Source organism: Moschus berezovskii, chromosome 11 (genome assembly GCF_049115385.1).
Source record: "Moschus berezovskii isolate FMDL1 chromosome 11, NW_MosBer_1.0, whole genome shotgun sequence".
Classification (NCBI taxonomy): domain Eukaryota; kingdom Metazoa; phylum Chordata; class Mammalia; order Artiodactyla; family Moschidae; genus Moschus; species Moschus berezovskii.
This window is the reverse complement of record NC_142470.1, coordinates 83,486,745-83,505,043: the sequence shown is the minus strand read 5'-3', so window position 1 is coordinate 83,505,043 and position 18,299 is coordinate 83,486,745. Positions and strand designations below refer to the sequence as shown.

Genomic DNA, 18,299 nt, shown 5'->3' with positions numbered 1-18,299 from the left:
GAGAATATAGTTAAGAAGCAAAGTCAACCATTTTTTTCCCCTTTAAATATTGTGATCATCTTTCCTTCTCAGAGAGTATAAACTTTAATGGATCATATTCCATTATTTGGACGTCTGATCTGCTAAAGCTGTGTATATAGAACATAATTTAACATATGCTAGATGACTGATGGTTATGATGAGCATTAGACATGATTCTGTGCTGTAATACAGTGGTGCTTCTGAGAGCTCTTTGTGTAGAACTGTTTCCTCCATACACTAAATGACACTGAACAGCTGTAACTGTCTTCCTTGCTGTTGTCATTTAGTGTCAATGTACTTTATCTTTTCCTCTGTTTTTATGTATTATTTAAAGAGTCTCACCCATAATATTTGAGTTTATATATCTTGAAAGATGACTCTTCTCTTATTATTAGACCTACAATTTGACAGTAATTTCTTCTGGGGATGGGAATTGCACTGTGAGGCATATGGGATCTTAGTTCCCCAAGTAGGGATCCAACCTCTGCCTGCTGCATTGGAAGCTGAGAGTCTTAACACCAGGAAAGTCCTGACAATAGTATCTTAATGTCAAATATCCTGTCAAATATCCCTGATGGTCTCTTTAAGTGTCATTTTTCAGTGGTTTGTTTAAATCAGGGTTTAAACAGGATCATACATTGCATTTGGTTGCTATGTCTCGCTTAATCTATAATGTGTATTTTCCTTCCCTTCCCCCCCAGTTTACTAAAGAAGCTAGACCTTTCTTCCTGTAAAGTTAAATTAGCATGAGTACTGCTTATATCTTTTGTTTTTTTTTAAGCATGTTTCTTTGTTTTGTCTGTCCTTTAAATAGAAACTTACAGATTTTTTATTTGATTCTTGTTGATCTGCTGCCATTATTCTTCTAAATTTTGGTGCTTAGATTTTCCAGTTTTGACCTGTCAGAGCATCTTCACGTTGCTTCTTGAGTCCTGATCCTGGTGCTTTGTCAGCTTCTTTGCTTTCTGATAAGATGTTCAGACTTACACTTATACTTCCTGCTCCATTTTTACAGTCAGCTGTTTTTTTCTAAGAAGTTGTGGTTCCTTTTGGTAGAAAATGGTACTCTAGGCTCTAGAGGTGCTTGTTGTTACTAGATTGGTCATTGTTTCTAATCCAGCCCTTCTTTTGATTTCCAATTTTAAAATTGCTGTAGACTAGGAAGCCAGATAACAAAGCCGTTTTGACTTATATAAGGGTTGTTTCGGGTCTCAAAAAAGAACCCAGGAATCACGACCTATGCCTTTTGAAATTATATGGTATAGCCCTTACAGGGACAGAATCATACCTAATAAATATTACTAATATTGGTAATATGTGACTAACGTAATGTCAGATGTTCCTCAGGATAAAATGATAAGCTTCGTTTTCTCACCCTAAGAATCCATCTTTTATTTTTCCCCTAATAATTTTATTTGTTTATTTTTGGTTGTGCTGAATCTTTATTGCTGCACAGGCTTTTCTCTAGTTGCAGTGTGTGGGCTGCTTGCTGTTGTGGCTTCTGTTGTTGCGGAGCATGGGCTCTAGGCATGTGGGCTTCAGTTGTGGCTTCACAGCTCTGGAGCACAGGCTTAATAGTTGTGGCTTGTGAGTTTAGTTGCCCCTCGGCATGTGAGATCTCTGGATCTCAGATCAAACCCATGTCTCCTGCATTGGCGGGCTAATTCTTTACCACTGAGCCACCAGTGAAGCCTTCTGAATGATGCCTTTAATAAAATACCTGAGCTTTTGGTTTATAAACTTGATGATGTGTACGTGTTTTAAATTATAGACCACTTACGTTCCCTATATCTTCATTTTTAAGGTTATCTTTTGTTTATTTTGTTTTTCTTTTAAGATAAATCTCTGAATTAATGAGCTGTTAGTATCTTGAGAGTCAAATTGTGCTATATTAATATTTGTCATATTCCATAATAAGAATGTACTTCTTTTCTTTTTCAAAATTTTTTTCCAGAGAATGTACTTTTGCTGACTTTTCAGAATGGATGACTTCCTAAAATTGAGATGACTTGCTGTTTTAAAACAAAACTTTAGTTTTGATACCTGACATTTTTTTTCCTTAAGTCATTTTTCACTCTTTTATGTAACTTCTTATGCTGATTTTTAAGTGACATGAGAAAATGACAAAATTTGTTTGTGTTTTCTTTGAGGCATTTGTTCCAGAAAAGTGCCATAACTGACTTCTGTTGATGAGTGGGAGATTTTTTTTTTTTTTAAACTTTGGAGGATATCCTGTTTTCAGTTTAGTTTAGTCGGGGCATAGCCTTTGACTTTCTTTGACTGCTTTGAGTACCTCTTGGCATTCATCTTATTTTTTTTAATCCTCTCCAATTATAATTACTGGGGATTTTTTTTTTTTTTTTTGCACAAACAATATTTTCTTGATTTTTAGGATCTATTATTGTGGATCAGGGTTATTCCCTCGTGGCTCAGAGGTTAAAGGGTCTGCCTCCAATGCAGGAGACCCGGGTTCGATCCCTGGGTTGGGAAGATCCCCTGGAGAAGGAAATGGTAACCCACTCCAGTATTCTTGCCTGGAGAATCCCATGGACGGAGAAGCCTGGTTAGGCTACAGTCCACGGGGTCGCAAAGAGTCGGACACGACTGAGCGACAGAATGGAATGGATGGATTGTGGATCATGTGAGATGTAACATATTGGGGAACAAAGTTTAGAATAAAGAGAATGGCCAGGAAAGTAATCAGTTTTTTACTTCTTTTCTTGAAATCTTTGTGAGTACTTGTGAGTGAAATGTAATGGTTATACACACGCTGAAACTTGTGCACTGTGAAACTCCTTATCTTGGTTCATTAGTGCATACTGTAATGGGGCTAAGGTTATAGGTTTGAGTCTCATATAGGCCACTTATTTGCGTGTGTGTCCTGGTCATAAACACATTCATTAAGTAAATAGCTTTTGATTAGCTTCTTTGGATCACACTCTGTGCTAAGTGCAGTGGGAAATTGGTGAATGAGACTCTCGAAATCCCTGCTCTCATGAAGCTTATAATTCTGTGGGGGATTCAGGCAGTATTTATTCAGGAAATATTTATTGAATGCTTGGTATGTGCTCAGCACTCTTCCAACTATAAACATAGTTCTTATGGAGCTTATGATGTTGGCTTTTAAAATACAGAGTAATAAGAATTGTGGTGCTAAAGTATAGGAAGCTTTGGAAACAAAGGAGGGCTACCTTAAACTTCCGCCATCCAGCATTTTCTGTTTTATTCAAATGCATGTCTTATTTTGGGTGTAAGCAGAAGAATAGAGATCAGGTCACAGTAGCCTTCCCAGCTCGTGAAAATGGCTTCAAGGAATGACATTTACTTTTTTCTTTTCTTCCTGCTCCCATATACCTGAGAAAATGATAAACTACCAGTTGTGCTTACTTTGGTTGCAATTTTCAACCTATGCAGAGACCGTTGTCAGCTTTGCTCTCCTGGTGTCATCCTAATTTAAGTCAGTGAATTCAATAATTTCCATCCTCTGTTATCTGTGTAAGTGGTGCTTTTCTAAGATATTTGCTTTTTCTCTTTGTTGGAGTATGAGTCCTGTGATTAAGTGTGTGGTCTTCATTATACTTGCTTTAGGAAATAATCTTTGAGGAAGTAGTTTATGGACTACATCTCAAGAAATTTGGTTCACATGGCTAACTTTTTGAAAGGGAGTAGGAGAGCAGAGGCACTAACATTTATTCAGTTGTGAATTCAGGAAGTATGTCAGATACTTTTCATAAACTGTAACATCTGAATGGCAAAGAAGGTTAATGTCAGTAAAAAAAAAAAAATACCCTCAGGTAACTTTTAACTAGATTGAATAAAACTGAACTTATTATTACAACCCTACATATGAGGGCAATGATTATAGTACTATCTACGTTAGACTTTTGGTGACTGAAATGAACTATTGCTCTAGTATGAAAATCTAATAATTGAGCAAATATTTATTCACCAAGTGCCATGTGCCAAGAATTGTTTTCATACTGGGAATATATCAGTGAAGAAAAGAAACAAAAATTCCAGTAAAGTTTTCCTTTAATTCACTCTTAGGATGTGATTGCTGCATTGTCTATTATAAACATACTGTCCTTTTTTTCATATAATAGATGGTGATACAGCCTGTGTGGGCTTTGGTTGTGTGAGATAAACTTAGAGAAAAGTAATCTTGGGGAATGCAAATACAGATAGGTAAAATATTGACTGTGCTGTGGCCACTATCATTGAGCATCTTAGTCACTGTATCTGATCATATGACAGTTTTGAAATAGTATATGTACTTCTTAGATGTCCATACTCAGACTCTTTAATTTGTCTTTTTGTTTCATATTTAAAGTTTTATTGTTTACTATAGTACTTTTATATGTTTGGATATATATTCCCTTGAATTTTAATATTTTTTTCTTGATCGTATTTCTCTAAAATCTTTTGTTTCCTCTAGGTTAGTTACTGTAGATCACTGTTTGTCAACCTGAATTCGGGACCCCTATTCAGTTACTAAGGAGAATTCCCAGGATGCTGTGGAGCTGTCCAGACAGCTGTCTGTGGGTGGTAGTGAGAGTGGAGGCAAACAGTGGGTTGTGTGACCAGGGTGAGGTCACCTCTTTTACCTTCTGGCCCTCCTTCTTTCCGGACTTTAACACCTACTTTGGTACTTACAGCAGTTTGGGTTCTATGCTGTGTTCTGAACAGTTGTTTAGTAGTAGTACCCGTTAGATGATGTTAGATGTTTTTTGGATGGAACTCACGGGGGTGTGACTATGTCACAGCAACAACAAAGAAGTTGTTTTCAGTAGTTTGAAAACCATTGGTATAGTTTTAAGTGTTCTGACCCACTGTAGGCAATTGTTTTCATGTCTGGAAATTAGTGACTTCACATTTGATCTTTCCTGCTCTCATTTAACTTGCGTATGGCCATCAGAATGCTTTATTGTCTGGTCTAAAAGCTTTTTATCATTTTCAGCTTCTATGAGATGAACTCTTGGCTTGGGCCACCTGGCTCAAACTTACTTTTCCTTTCTTAGCTCTTTTTGGGGAATCTTAGGTGGATTCATTCTCTCACTATCTTTTCTTGCCACCTTGTTTCTTATGCCATAATTTATTATATATTACATATATAATATGTTTATACCCTTGGGAAAATTAGGGAATTTGAAAAGCAACAGATAGCAACACATTCCTAAGAGTTGCATGAAAAGTGTCTTTAGAGTAAGGTTTTATGAATTGATTTCTTTTCCTACTTATTAACTTGTTCCTGCTTCTCAGCACTGGTATTTTGTGTAACCCTGGATAAGCCAATCTTCTTTTTTTGCCAAACTTCATTGGACGTCTTTAAAACTGAGTGGATTCTGTTCCTTTTGGAATTTGTCTGGTATTTTTGCTATCACATACAATGCATTCTTGATAGCAAATTCTCAGTCATTTGTTTTAGAACATCACCAAACACCTCATTATCATATCTTGATTTTAGTGAAAAAGAGTAGAACTACAGAGTAGTTTTGAGAATTCAAATTTTGAAAATCGGCTTTATTCACCTGTGTGTGTGTGCTAAATTGTTTCAGTCAATGCTGACTCTTTGCAGCCCTATGAACTGTAGCCTGCTAGGCTCCTCTGTCCATGGGATTCTCCAGGCAGGAATACTGGAGAGGGTTTCCATGTCCTTCTCCAGGGGATCTTCCTGACCCAGAGATCAAACCTGGTCTCTTTGGTCTCATTGGCAGGCAGGTTCTCTAGCACTAGCGCCACCTGGGAGCTGTGCTTTACCTGTGATAAATTATGCCAATTTCAAGTGTATAGTGGGTCTTCAAAAATTCATATAGTTGGGTATCCACTGCCACAATCAAGGTAAACCATCTCTATAACACCAGAAAATTACCCCCAAAGTTCCTGTAGCACCTTGCAGTCAGTCCTTTCCCTCCACCCTGTTTCTGGAAACCTCTGGTTTGCTTTCTTTCCCTATCTATATTCTGCCTTTCCTAAAATATCATATAACTGGAATCTTAAAATCTGTGGTCTTTTGTGCTTTTCACTTAGTATACTTCTGAGATTCATCTGTGTTGCATGTTTCAGTAATTTATTCCTTTTTATTGCTGAATAACATCTTATTGTATGAATATACCACAATTAGTTTATCCATTCACCAGATGATGGATGTTTCAGTTGTTACCAGTTTTTGGCTATTACGAATACAGACTGCTTCTGTGAACATTGGAACTTTGGCTCCCCACAGCCCTGCAGCCACTAATCTGCCTTCTGACTATAGATTTGCCTGTCTGGTGCTCATTTAAAAAAAAAAAAATGGGTTGATTGTCTTATTATTAGGCTTTGAGAGTTCTCTGTATACTGTAGATGCAAGTCCTTTATCAGTTATGTGTTTTGCAAATATTTTCTTCCACTTTGCGACTTACCTTTTCATTTACTTAACAGTGCCTTTTGAAGAGTGGAAGTTTATTTTGATGAAATCCAATTTATCAATTTACTAGGATAAAGTTTGTCTTTTATAGTACATTTTATGTCTCATTAAGAAATCAGCTTCCCTGGTGGCTCAGACGGTAAAAGCGTCTGCCTAGATTGCGGGGGACCCGGGTTCAATCCCTGGGTCGGGAACGTCTCCTAGAGAAGGAAGTGGCAACCCACTCCAGTGTTCTTGCCTGGAAAATCCCATGGATGGAGGCTCCTGGTAGGCTACAGTCCATGGGGTCGCAAAAATTCGGACACAACTGAGCGACTTCACTTTCACTTTCAAGAAATCTTAACCTAACCCAAGATCACAAAGATTCTAAAAGAAAACTTTGTCTGGTCACAACACTTCTGACAGCAAATGTATGGGTTTTCCATACCACTAACTTCCTGAAATTAGTGCAGATCGTATAGGTTAAGGATTGAGTCCCTCATGGCTGCCTTCCTTCTCCAGATATCAATTACACGTTCAGACCTCAGATACTTCTGACTGACCACTTATAAATGGGAGATTCTTATGCCCCTTCTTGGGTCTGATAATATGTTAGAATGCCTTATAGAACTCAGGAAAGCACTTTACTTACTGTTACTGGTTTATTATAAAGGATACAATGCCTAAGTACCCAGATGGAAGAGATGCATTGGACAAGGTTCTTAGGAAGGAGTGCCTTAGAGAGCATCACTACGAACAAAGCTAGTGGAGGTGATGGAATTCCAGTTGAGCTATTTCAAATCCTGAAAGATGATGCTGTGAAAATGCTGCACTCAGTATGCCAGCAAATTTGGAAAACTCAGCAGTGGCCACAGGACTGGAAAAGGTCAGTCTTCATTCCAATCCCAAAGAAAGGCAATGCCAAAGAATGCTCAAACTACCGCACAATTGCACTCATCTCACACACTAGTAAAGTCATGCTCAAAATTCTCCAAGCTAGGCTTCAGCAATATGTGAATTGTGAACTCCCAGATGTTCAAGCAGGTTTTAGAAAAGGCAGAGGCACCAGAGATAAAATTGCCGACATCCGCTGGATCATGGAGAAAGCAAGAGAATTCCAGAAAAACATCTATTTCTGCTTCATTGACTATGCCAAAGCCTTTGACTGTGTGGATCACAATAAACTGTGGAACATTCTGAAAGAGATGGGAATACCAGACCACCTGACCTGCCTCTTGAGGAACCTGTATGCAGGTCAGGAAGCAACAGTCAGAACTGGACATGGAACAACAGAGTGGTTCCAAATAGGAAAAGGAGTACGTCAAGGCTGTATATTGTCACCCTGCTTATTTAACTTCTATGCAGAGTACATCATGAGGAACGCTGGGCTGGAAGAAGCACAAGCTGGAATCAAGATTGCCGGGAGAAATATCAATAACCTCAGATATGCAGATGATACCACCCTTATGGCAGAAAGTGAAGAGGAACTCAAAAGCCTCTTGATGAAAGTGAAAGAGGAGAGTGAAAAGTTTGGCTTGAAGCTCAACGTTTAGAAAACGAAGATCATGGCATCTGGTCCCATCACTTCATGGGAAATAGATGAGGAAACAGTGGAAACAGTGTCAGACTTTATTTTTTTGGGCTCCAAAATCACTGCAGATGCTGACTGCAGCCATGAAATTAAAAGACGCTTACTCCTTGGAAGGAAAGTTGTTACCAGCCTAGATAGCATATTAAAAATCTGAGACATTACTTTGCCAACCGAGGTCCGTCTAGTCAAGGCTATGGTTTTTCCCATGGTCAGGTATGGATGTGAGAGTTGGACTGTGAAGAACGCTCAGCACCGAAGAATTGATGCTTTTGAACTGTGGTGTTGGAGAAGACTCTTGAGAGTCCCTTGGACTGCAAGGAAATCCAACCAGTCCATTCTAAAGGAGATCAATCGTGGGTGTTCATTGGAAGGATTTATGCTAAAGCTGAAACTGCAATATTTTGGCCACCTCATGAGACGAGTTGACTTAAGGGAAAAGAGTCTGATGCTAGGAGGGATTGGGGGTAGGAGAAGACGGGGACGGCAGAGAATGAGATGGCTGGATGGCATTACTGACTCGATGGACATGAGTTTGAGTGAACTCCGGGAGTTGGTGATGGACAGGGAGGCCTGGCGTGCTGTGGTTCATGGGGTCGCAAAGAGTCGGACACGACTAAGCAACTGAACTGAACTGATGGAGCTTCAGTGCCCTGTCTGGGCATGTCACTCTCCCAGCAACCACCTTGAAGTGTTTGTGTACCTGGAAGCTCTCTGAACCCCATCATTTAGGGTTTTAATGGAGGCTCTGGTATATAGGTGTGATTGCTTAAATCATTGACCAGTGTGGCTGAGCTCAAATCTCCAGTCCTTCTTCCCTCCCCGGAGGTCAAGGGGTGGAACTGAAAGTTCAAACTGTCTAAACAAGGAGTTGGTTCCTCTCGCAACCAGCCTCCATCTTCCAAATGTTACCTCTTTAACATAAACTCAGATATGGTTGAAAGGGGCTCTTCACATCTCTATTACTCAGAAAATTCCAAGGATTTTAGAAATTCTATGCCAGGAACTGGGGGCAAAAATCAATTATATATATTGCATGTTATGTCACAATTTATCTCCTATTTTCATGTAGAAGTTTAGTTTGTACTTTTATTTTAGGTTTGTGATCCTTTTAGAATTAGTTTTTACATATGGTATGAGGTACGAATCAAGGTTCATTTATTTGCACACTGATACCCCTTTGTTCCAGCAACATTTGTTGAAAAGATTAGCCCTTTTCCTTTGAATTGCCTTGGCACCTTTGCTGAAAATCAATAGACTGCATATGTGTCAGTCTATTTTTGGACTCTGTATTCTGTTCCATAGATGGCTATGTTTATCATTAAGTAAATACCACACTGTCTTGATTACTATGGCTGTAAAGATTTCAATTAAGTTTTTTATATTTAATTTAGAAATAAATTTAACTTTAAAACTTCGTAGACTGACAGAAAATTACATAATTCAATGATTGTTGTTAACATATTTATATTTTAGAGTTTACTCTTTAAAATTACTTTCAAGAACACAATCTCTTGATTCACTAATGACTTTAAGAATTAGAGCAGGCATTGATATTCATATTTGATAAATGAGGAAGCTGTAATATTTAAGAGGGATAGTTTAAGATAAAGCTGTAATATTTAAGAGGGATAGTTTGAGTGTGATAAAGGAAGAACTAAAGCCCAAATGTTATGCCTTCAAAAAATCCAGTGTATGTTCCACTATAGCACACTGCTTTCATTTGCTACTTCTCTTTATTTTGAATATCGGAGAATGAGTATTTTATGAAAAATTGAATCACTAAATTTTATTTAAACTATAGAGCTATAGGAGAACAGTTAATCTGTTTTTTTGGTTACCAACATCACAAGACACGTTAAGAAGTCAAAATTGGACTTCATACCGCCCGCCACCTCCCCCACCCAGTGGTGTGTTTTTCAACCAGTTTCATTTTAAATTTAGAAATACAGGAAAGAAGCAACAAGATTTGTTAAATGAAAGCAGAAAGACTTCTTCTAAACAAGTTGTTTTAAGAAATGAGGATATTCTTGCCATAGTGAGAATAAGAACAATAAAACTTTAGACTGTTTGAAGTTTGAAATTATCTATAGTATTCTCTTATGTTGCCACCATATTGTCTTTTCTCCCCAAATCCCCACACCCTCAGATCATACTTAAGAGATTCTTGCAGGAATACTGGTAAAATGATGACTCCTGGGGGTTTGTGTGGTAGAGGTGAAAGAAGTGGTCGCTTTTGGAATGTATTTTGGAGAGGCTGTCGATGTGCTGATGGATGGATGGGAGGGATAAAGAAAACGAATGAATCGGGATCCCACGGTTAGGTTTTTTTCCCCCTCATCAACTTGATGGTGCTGTGTACTTGGTGTGAAGACTTAGATGACTTGGAAGAGCTACACAGTGGAGGAAAGGAAATCAGAGAAGCTATTAAAGTTCTTTTTTTAAGTTAATTTTTATTGGAGTATAGTTGCTTTACACTGTTGTTGGTTTCTTCTGTACAGCAAAGTGAATCATTTATACCCCCTCTTTTTTAGATTTCCTTCCCATTTAGGTCCCCAGAGAACATTGAATAGAGTTCCCTGTGCTATACAACAGGTTCTCATTAATCTGTTTTATACATAGTAGTGTATATGTTATTCCCAATCTCCCAGTTCATCCCATTCTCCCTCTTCCCCCTTATCCATAAGTTTGTTCTCTATATCTTTATGCTTTTCCATTAACTTATCTATACCATTTTCCTAGATGCCACATATAAGCAATATTATATTCTTGTTTTTCTCTTTCTTACTTACTTCACTCTGTATGACATTCTCTAGATCTGTCCACATCTCTGCAAATGGAACTGTTTTTTTTGCTTTTTATGGCTGAGCAGTATTTCATTGTATTTATGTACCACATCGTCTTTATCCATTACTCTGTTGATGGGCATATTTAGTTTGCTTCCTTGTCCTGGCTATTGTAAATAGTGCTGCAATTATCTTTTTGTATTGGTCAGTTTGCTGGGTTATATGGTAGTTCTGTTTCTAAAATTTTGTTTTTATTGAAAGCAGTATCACATCTCAGACTGAGACAATAGAGACAAGATGAAACTGCTTATGATCTTACCTTCTTAACAATCATTTAAAATGTTTTGGTGTGTGTGTTTACCGTTTTGTATAGAAATTGGCAAACTTTCTGTAAAGGCAACTACTCAGTTCTGTTGTGGCATGAAGGCACCCATAGACAGTGTCATAGTTGGGTGTGCTTGTGTTCCAGTAAAGCTTTATTTACAGCCACTGAAACATGAACTTCAGTTAATTTTCTCATATTGCGAAATATTCTAGTATTGATATTTCCCCCCAAACATTTAAAAATGTAAAAATTGTTCTTAGCTCACAGGCCTTACAAAAGTCACTGGCAGAACCAGGTTTGTCTTATGCATTTGCTTTGTGGTTGCAGTAATAGCTTACATTGAATTTTGTTACCTGCTTTTTGTATTTAATATATGTGTAAATGTGTACAGTTCTAGTTGAAAACCAAAGTGATCACATTTGCTGAATAATCTGAATAAGCTTTGATAAACTTAGAGTTTACGAGTGAAGTCACTCAGTCGTGTCTGACTCTTCGCGACCCCGTGGACTGTAGCCTACCAGGCTCTGTCCATGGGATTCTCCAGGCAAGAGTACTGGAATGGGTTGCCATTTCCTTCTCCAGGGATCTTCCCAACCCAGGGATTGAACCCGGGTCTCCCACATTGGAGGCATACGCTTTAACATCTGAGCCACCAGGGAAGCCCAGAGTTTACGAAGTACCTTATATATTGTTTCTTTTAATTCTTAAAATAACAATGGGGAATATTTACCAAGCTTAAGGTGTATCAGATAGTAAAGAATCCACCTGCAATGCAGGAGACATGAGTTTGATGCCTGGGTTGTGAAGATCCCCTGGAGAAGGAAACAGCTACCCACTCCAGTATTCTGGCCTGGAGAAATTCCACTGGACAGAGGGGTCTGGCAGGCTACAGTCCATGGGGTCTCAAAGAGTCGGACATGACTGAGCGACTTTTCACTTCACTTCACTTAAAATACATGTTATATACATAGTTGAGGGTAAGGATTGTGCATTATCATTGGAATTATTAGTCTCTTACCTCCACTTCTCCATCCATACTTGTTTTGTTCCTTGAAATAAGTTTTCTTCAGCAGCAGGGCTCATCCCGGTAGCTCTGCAAATGTGTCCTCAAGGTTTCCTTCCCATAACTCTTAATTTGAAAAATCCAAAGACAGGATGTCTTTGGATGTCCTGCTTACATCAAATTTTTATCCCACTGCTAATATTATGTTTACGAAGGGCAAATTCATCATTTAAGAAAATAGCAGTTCTCTTTTGGAACCAAAGTCTAGAATAATAGGAGAAAGGAGTGAGTAGTCTCTCAAATGAAGGTCTGAAGGTCAGCACACACAGCCACTTGGGGGAATTATGAATTGAATAGCCCTACCAAATCATGTCTATTTACAATCCTTGGTTAATTCACTGATTTAATTTTGGGTTCTTTTCTTTTATTTGTTTGTATCACACTCAGTTCTCTTTCCTTCACTCTAGTTTTCATTGCTACTTAATTGTTTTAACACCATCTCAAATTTAATTTTAAAAATCTCTAGTTTTGAAAGTCTCTTTCTCAAGAGTCTAGTCTTACACCTCAGTGAAAATTACTCTCTTCTTTTAAAAAGTCTGTATTCTTTCTGTTGTTTCCTGACCACTCCAATCCCTTAAATGCTAATATGCTTTTAGAGCAAAATCTTGGTCCAGTCTCTTGTCTCTTCTGTAACAGCATAAAAGGTTGAATGAGAAATAACTGAGGATCATTTGGAAACCCAGACACTAAAATATGAGTATATTTTGCTAGAATAATTGGCTTCCACTAGAATTCAAAAGTCCCTAAAGCAGTTGCTGGTGTCTCAGAGTTTTTAGGATAATTGATTCCACTGTCATTTTCAGTTTTCTCCAGTCCTTATCTAGAGAACGTGAGATTCTTGGTTCATTTGTACAGAGTGTTCAGGGTTTTGCTAATAAGAGAAATGATAGGTGAAACACAACAGTAGTAAGATTTTTTGCAGGTTTTGAGATGATAGAGAGTATGGCGGGGAGGCCATGGAAATAGACATTTCAGCTGATTCAATCCATCAGCCAAACACTGGTCTTTAGCTGCATCACAGCATGCTTCACAGTGAAATACTACATAATATGCAGACAGTTTATCCTACTGAAGAAAAAATTAATGGTGGTTTGGGGATGAAGAATTAGAAGAGGAAAAGTGTTTAGAATTACATCTGTTGTGTAATTGTTTAGACTGATGGTAGAAAATTTTCTCAGGATAGAAATTATTGTGGAGATTTTATTTCTTAGGGTCAAACCCAATCTAATGCTGTAATGAGGACTAAAATGATTTCAGTTCTTTTAAGTTTTGGCCATATGTCATCTCAGATTTCTTAATATCCCCATCTCAAATTCTTTAACTTAATCACACTGTAAAGTTTTGGGTTTCTTTTTTTTTCTTGCCATATAAGGTGACATTCACAGGTTCCAGGGATTAGGACATACATAAAGGGCCATTCTTATATACTTGTAGTTTTTCATTTGTTACTTATTCAGAGTAATATGCATTCTTATTTTTAAATGTGTTGATCTTTCTTTATTGTCAGCTGGTTTCAAGATTTCCCTTTTACCATTTGTAGGGCCATTCATGTTTTGCTTATTTTAAATCATATTTGAGATATTTTTATAGCCTGTAAATAAAAATATATGCAAAGAGATGGTTACTGTAAACTCACTTCTAATGTTGTGTTAATTAGAATAAGCTACAGTATATGGTGAAGAAATTATCTTTTAAAATGAGATTAGATAAAATATATTTGTATGTATTTCACTTACTTTTCACTTCACATATTTTCTATTCAATTGTTTAAATTTTTATTCTGGATTTGTTGTAGTTATGTACTCTGAATACAAATCCTTGTCAACTATATGTGCTATTAATATTTCTCTTCACATTGTGAAGTTATTTTCTTAATGGTGTCCTTTGATGGATAGGAATTTTAAAACTTTTGGTGAAATCTAATTTGTCATTTGTTCTCTATGACTCGTGCTTTTACTTTAAGTCAATGATTAATTATACTTCAGATTGATTTCTGTATGTGGTATGAGATAAGGGATAAAGATCATTTTTTCCTTATGCTCCATAATAAACAGCACTTTTTGTTACATACCTTGCTTTACTTTCCTATTAGGTTTGAATATTACCTTATTAAAATAATTCTTCAAGTAGTTACATAGTTAGATAGCTCATTGGTTATAGAAACTGTGCTTCTAAGTTCAGTATTACAGGTTCATTCTTTCAGGATCAGTTAACTTGGCCTAGTTTTGTGGCCATAGATATATTTCTAATCTGCTTTAGCCGTTTGGTAGACCTGTATACCCTAACTCCATTGTGCTACCAGATAAAACATTAGAGCATATTCCCTCCATGATTATTCACTAATTTAGTGTGAAAGACAGTACATTATTACATTTTTAAAGGATATAGTGTGCATAGTAATACAGTGCTTATTGTGGCATGCTCAGTTTTTGTGCCTTACTAAAATAAGCAGAAGTACATTAATTCTTGTAAACATTAGGAGATAATTTTCCAGAATTTTGTATAGAGTGGAAAATGGAGACATGACACTATAAAGTCTTATTTGTTGTTAGGTTTCATGGGTAAATGATAATTATGAAAATTTAAGACAGGAAAATTTTAAATGTAGTTCTACATATACTTGTGTCAATATATAGATATATTACATAGACCCAATCATTAGCTTACATTTCTGAGATATCCGCATTAAACACAAGTCATCTTTTAAGAGGCTGAATTTCAGTTATATTACTGTGGTAGGATTTGTGCCAACCTTTGGTTAATCATTATCTTGTTGATTATGTTTGGTTCAAGATGACTCATTTTTCAAGGAGCTTTATTGCAGCATTACATATTTACTACAGGAAGCCTGGACGGAAGTGGAGCATCAGGTCATTGGAGATTTTTTTTCTCTAAACTTGATTGTACCAAGTGTTATTAAAGTTAATAATTTTTCAGTAATTGAATTCTCTGTAGAGCCTAGTATTTCATTAACCAAATGTTATAGGATCAGTTATTCCTTTTTCATGACAGACAGGTATATATACAGTTTGATGATTGTTTAAATATTGATCATACTTCATATCATACTTTTGGCTGCATTTAGATAAAATACTATATCTTCATTAGGTTGAGTATTATAATTGAGAAATTTGTAAACATAGAGATTTCAGTTGATGAAGATGTGAGTGTATTTATATGCCGAGGCAAATGACCAGTAGATCAGAGGTGAGGAGAGGGGGCCATGCATGATGGACATAACTTTTTTACAGATAGTATTTAATATTAGGGATGCTCTGTAGTACATTTGGTTTTTAACCAGAGACAACTGTTTCATTGTTGAGAGAAAAGGAGGTAAGGATACTGATTTGGAGAGGAGTATTTCTACCTGAAGTCTGCTATTTTCACTTTAAAAGAAGAGGTGAGGACACATTCAGAGAGTAAGTATGAGGTAGAAATGGCGGAGGTGAAAGCTGAAACTGAGTTCTGAGAATATGAAGTACTGAGGCTAATGCGATTGGAGTTTACTTGAGAAGTGTAGACTCAGATAAGTTTGATGGCCTTGGATTTTCTGGTCACCTCGGCAGTGTCTATCATTTCCCCTATCCTGCCCCCACAGTACTCTGGTAAATGTGGAGGACAAAATTTGAGAAAGAGGGAGAATGGCATAAGAAGAGCCAGGGACCAAAAATTAAAGGTATCATAGTAAGAGTGGTTGAAAGGATGTATCTTGGATGTCTGGACTGGATAGGGAAAGAAAGAAGTAAAGCCAAAACAAGACTGATTGGGAGAAAATGGAGGAACACAGCACCAAAAATTTCCTTGAAGCTAAAGTGTGATGGGTGGGTTGGCTGGGGCCGGGGGGGTGCAGAGTGTGAAAGAGCCAAAAGCTAAGAAATGGTAGTTATAGGTCAAAACTATGAATTTTAAGGTTTCAGATGAATAATTGTTCTGGATTATAAGCTCCAGAGTGATCATAGAGGTAGATTGTTCAGTTGAGTGTTGGATGTAATTGTAGCTGGTATCTCCTTACTCCTTAAGGAGGAGAGCAGCTAGGATATTCACAAGGATTTGGAAGTTAACCTGGTTGATGATGCCTAAAAAGGCAAGTGAGGCAGTAAGACAGGCATTAAAACTTCTCTGTTAAGTTGAGGAGTGATGGGGAAGTTGATTGATGACAGTGATGAAAGTTAAGTAGAGCCTGATTACAAGGAAGGAAAGTTGTAACAGTAGACTTTTGGAGTAGTCATATGTGTGCCACAATAGGCAAATGATAAGAAAATGCTGATATCTCCCAGTCTGTTGTTGGAGAGGTACAGAGAAAGATAGGTGGAATGAGGTTCTGTTAAGAGTCTAGGAAATGTTTATTCATGAAAGAAGCAGCATTGCAGTGTAGTAAAAAGCTTTGGAAAGGAGGGCAACCTATCAAGAGAGAGGATGGGTAGGAAAGAGCAGGAACCAAGCTTTACAGAAATCAAAGGTCTGTCATTTACTGGTCAGATGGTGAGTGTTTTAGGGAAACAAAAGTGGTTTGTATTGTTATGGAAGCATGGACGGAGGCCATTTTTTATGAGGTGGTTAATTCATGGTACATCATTTATGCCAGTTTCAAAAACAATGTTGTACCATTCCTTAATGAGATGAACAATGGTTGGGTAAGTAAAGTTGTGAAGATTTAGAATAGAAATACTAGTACTGTGTACACGTGAGTACAGAAGTAAGAATGTCAGTGGTGATTGCTTACAACCTTTGCTACACAGACAGCTACAGACAGCAATTTTTTGTGAATTCTTTGTAAATGCTTATGTGGGTAAATGTTAATTTGTGGTCGTCAAGCAAATTAATCAGTTCGTTTAACAAATATGTGTTGAGTTCTTATTTTGGTCATTGGGATCAAAAGCTGTCTTTTTTGCGTTAGTACACTCTAGTCGAAAAGATAGTTTCAGGAATTATGGCACTAATTCAGACTCATAAGCCTTCTTTGTAAAGACAGTAATTCTCAAGTTTAACAGTTTGGCTCTAAACATCGTGACAATTCTAAATTCATACATAGAGGAATGTTTTAAATCTTTTTTAAAGTTTTTACAGATACTAGTCTGATAATGTTGGCTTGCCTTTTATTGAATCTTTGGTGGGAAAAATAGTACATGAAGCAAAGCACAGTGCTTTGCCAGGGGAGAGTAGAGGAAGCCATAGGAAATAAGGGCACACCCAAAAGCAACAGCAGCACAGTTTATTCCAGGTCTTTGCCACTTCTTCCCCTAGTCTCCATGGATTGCCTGCTCTATTCTCATAGGGATGACCAAGGTAAATGAAGTGAATTGCACCCTCTAATTGTTCACTACAGCAGCAACTTGGCAGAGTACAGTACTTGCCAAAGTTCCCAAGTTTGGAAAATGACAGTCTTTAGCTTTATGTCTTAAAGTTTGAAAACCATATAAGTAAAATTTAATTGAAGAGTCAATTCAGTTCAGTTGCCTGTATTCTAATTCCCATCAACAGAATTGAATTTCTAAAGATTTTTGTGACCTGTGCCTATGTTTTTCTTGACTGTATGCCAACTTGCTAGTTAAAACTGTGAAAGCATTCCTGTCAAAATCTAGTTATTTAATTAAATTAATGTGTAATTATAATAACTAACTTTTATTGAGCACCACTCTGTAGCAGGTTGTGTTACAAGTTCTTTACATGTATTGACTCATTTAATCCTCACAATAACCTTATGAAAGAGTATTATTATCTCTATTTTAATAGATGAGGAAACTAAGGCTTGGGTTAAATAAGTTACTCAAGATCACACAGCTAGACTCAGTGTATGTCAATTTTAAACTTGGTTTATGAAGTTAAACTTAAGACTGTTAAACCTTTAAAAACTTAAATTACAAGTTGTAAATATAACACTTTCCATAAATATGTAAAGATGTAAGTTTTTGTTTTCATTGTTTAATGGACATAGTTTATCTTTCCATCTGTGGTTACCCTTTTTTGTTTATCATAGAATCTGAGATAAAAATATTTTGAATCTATATTATGTACAGTATACTTTTTCTGAATTTGAATAAATTTGGTTTGTCATTATTAAACATACTAAATGTCTTGACATAGCTGTAATTAAAGTTAATATAACAAAGTTCACTTGAATGTTACATAGA

General features: G+C 36.9%; 1 protein-coding gene across 2 annotated transcripts in view; it reads left to right on the top strand.

Annotated features, from left to right (window-relative positions):
- The window catches only part of EML4 (EMAP like 4), a 157,361-nt gene that overhangs the window by 10,563 nt on the left and 128,499 nt on the right, over positions 1 to 18,299 (top strand). The window contains exon 1 of one of the 2 annotated variants that reach the window (XM_088841522.1): positions 4,336 to 4,606. The exons of the other annotated variant lie outside the window; for it this stretch is intronic. Within the exon in view, the coding sequence (XP_088697648.1) occupies positions 4,531 to 4,606 (76 nt within the window). The 5' untranslated portion in view covers positions 4,336 to 4,530. Of the gene's footprint in view, positions 1 to 4,335; positions 4,607 to 18,299 lie in introns of those variants that run through there. 2 annotated transcript variants of the gene reach the window in all.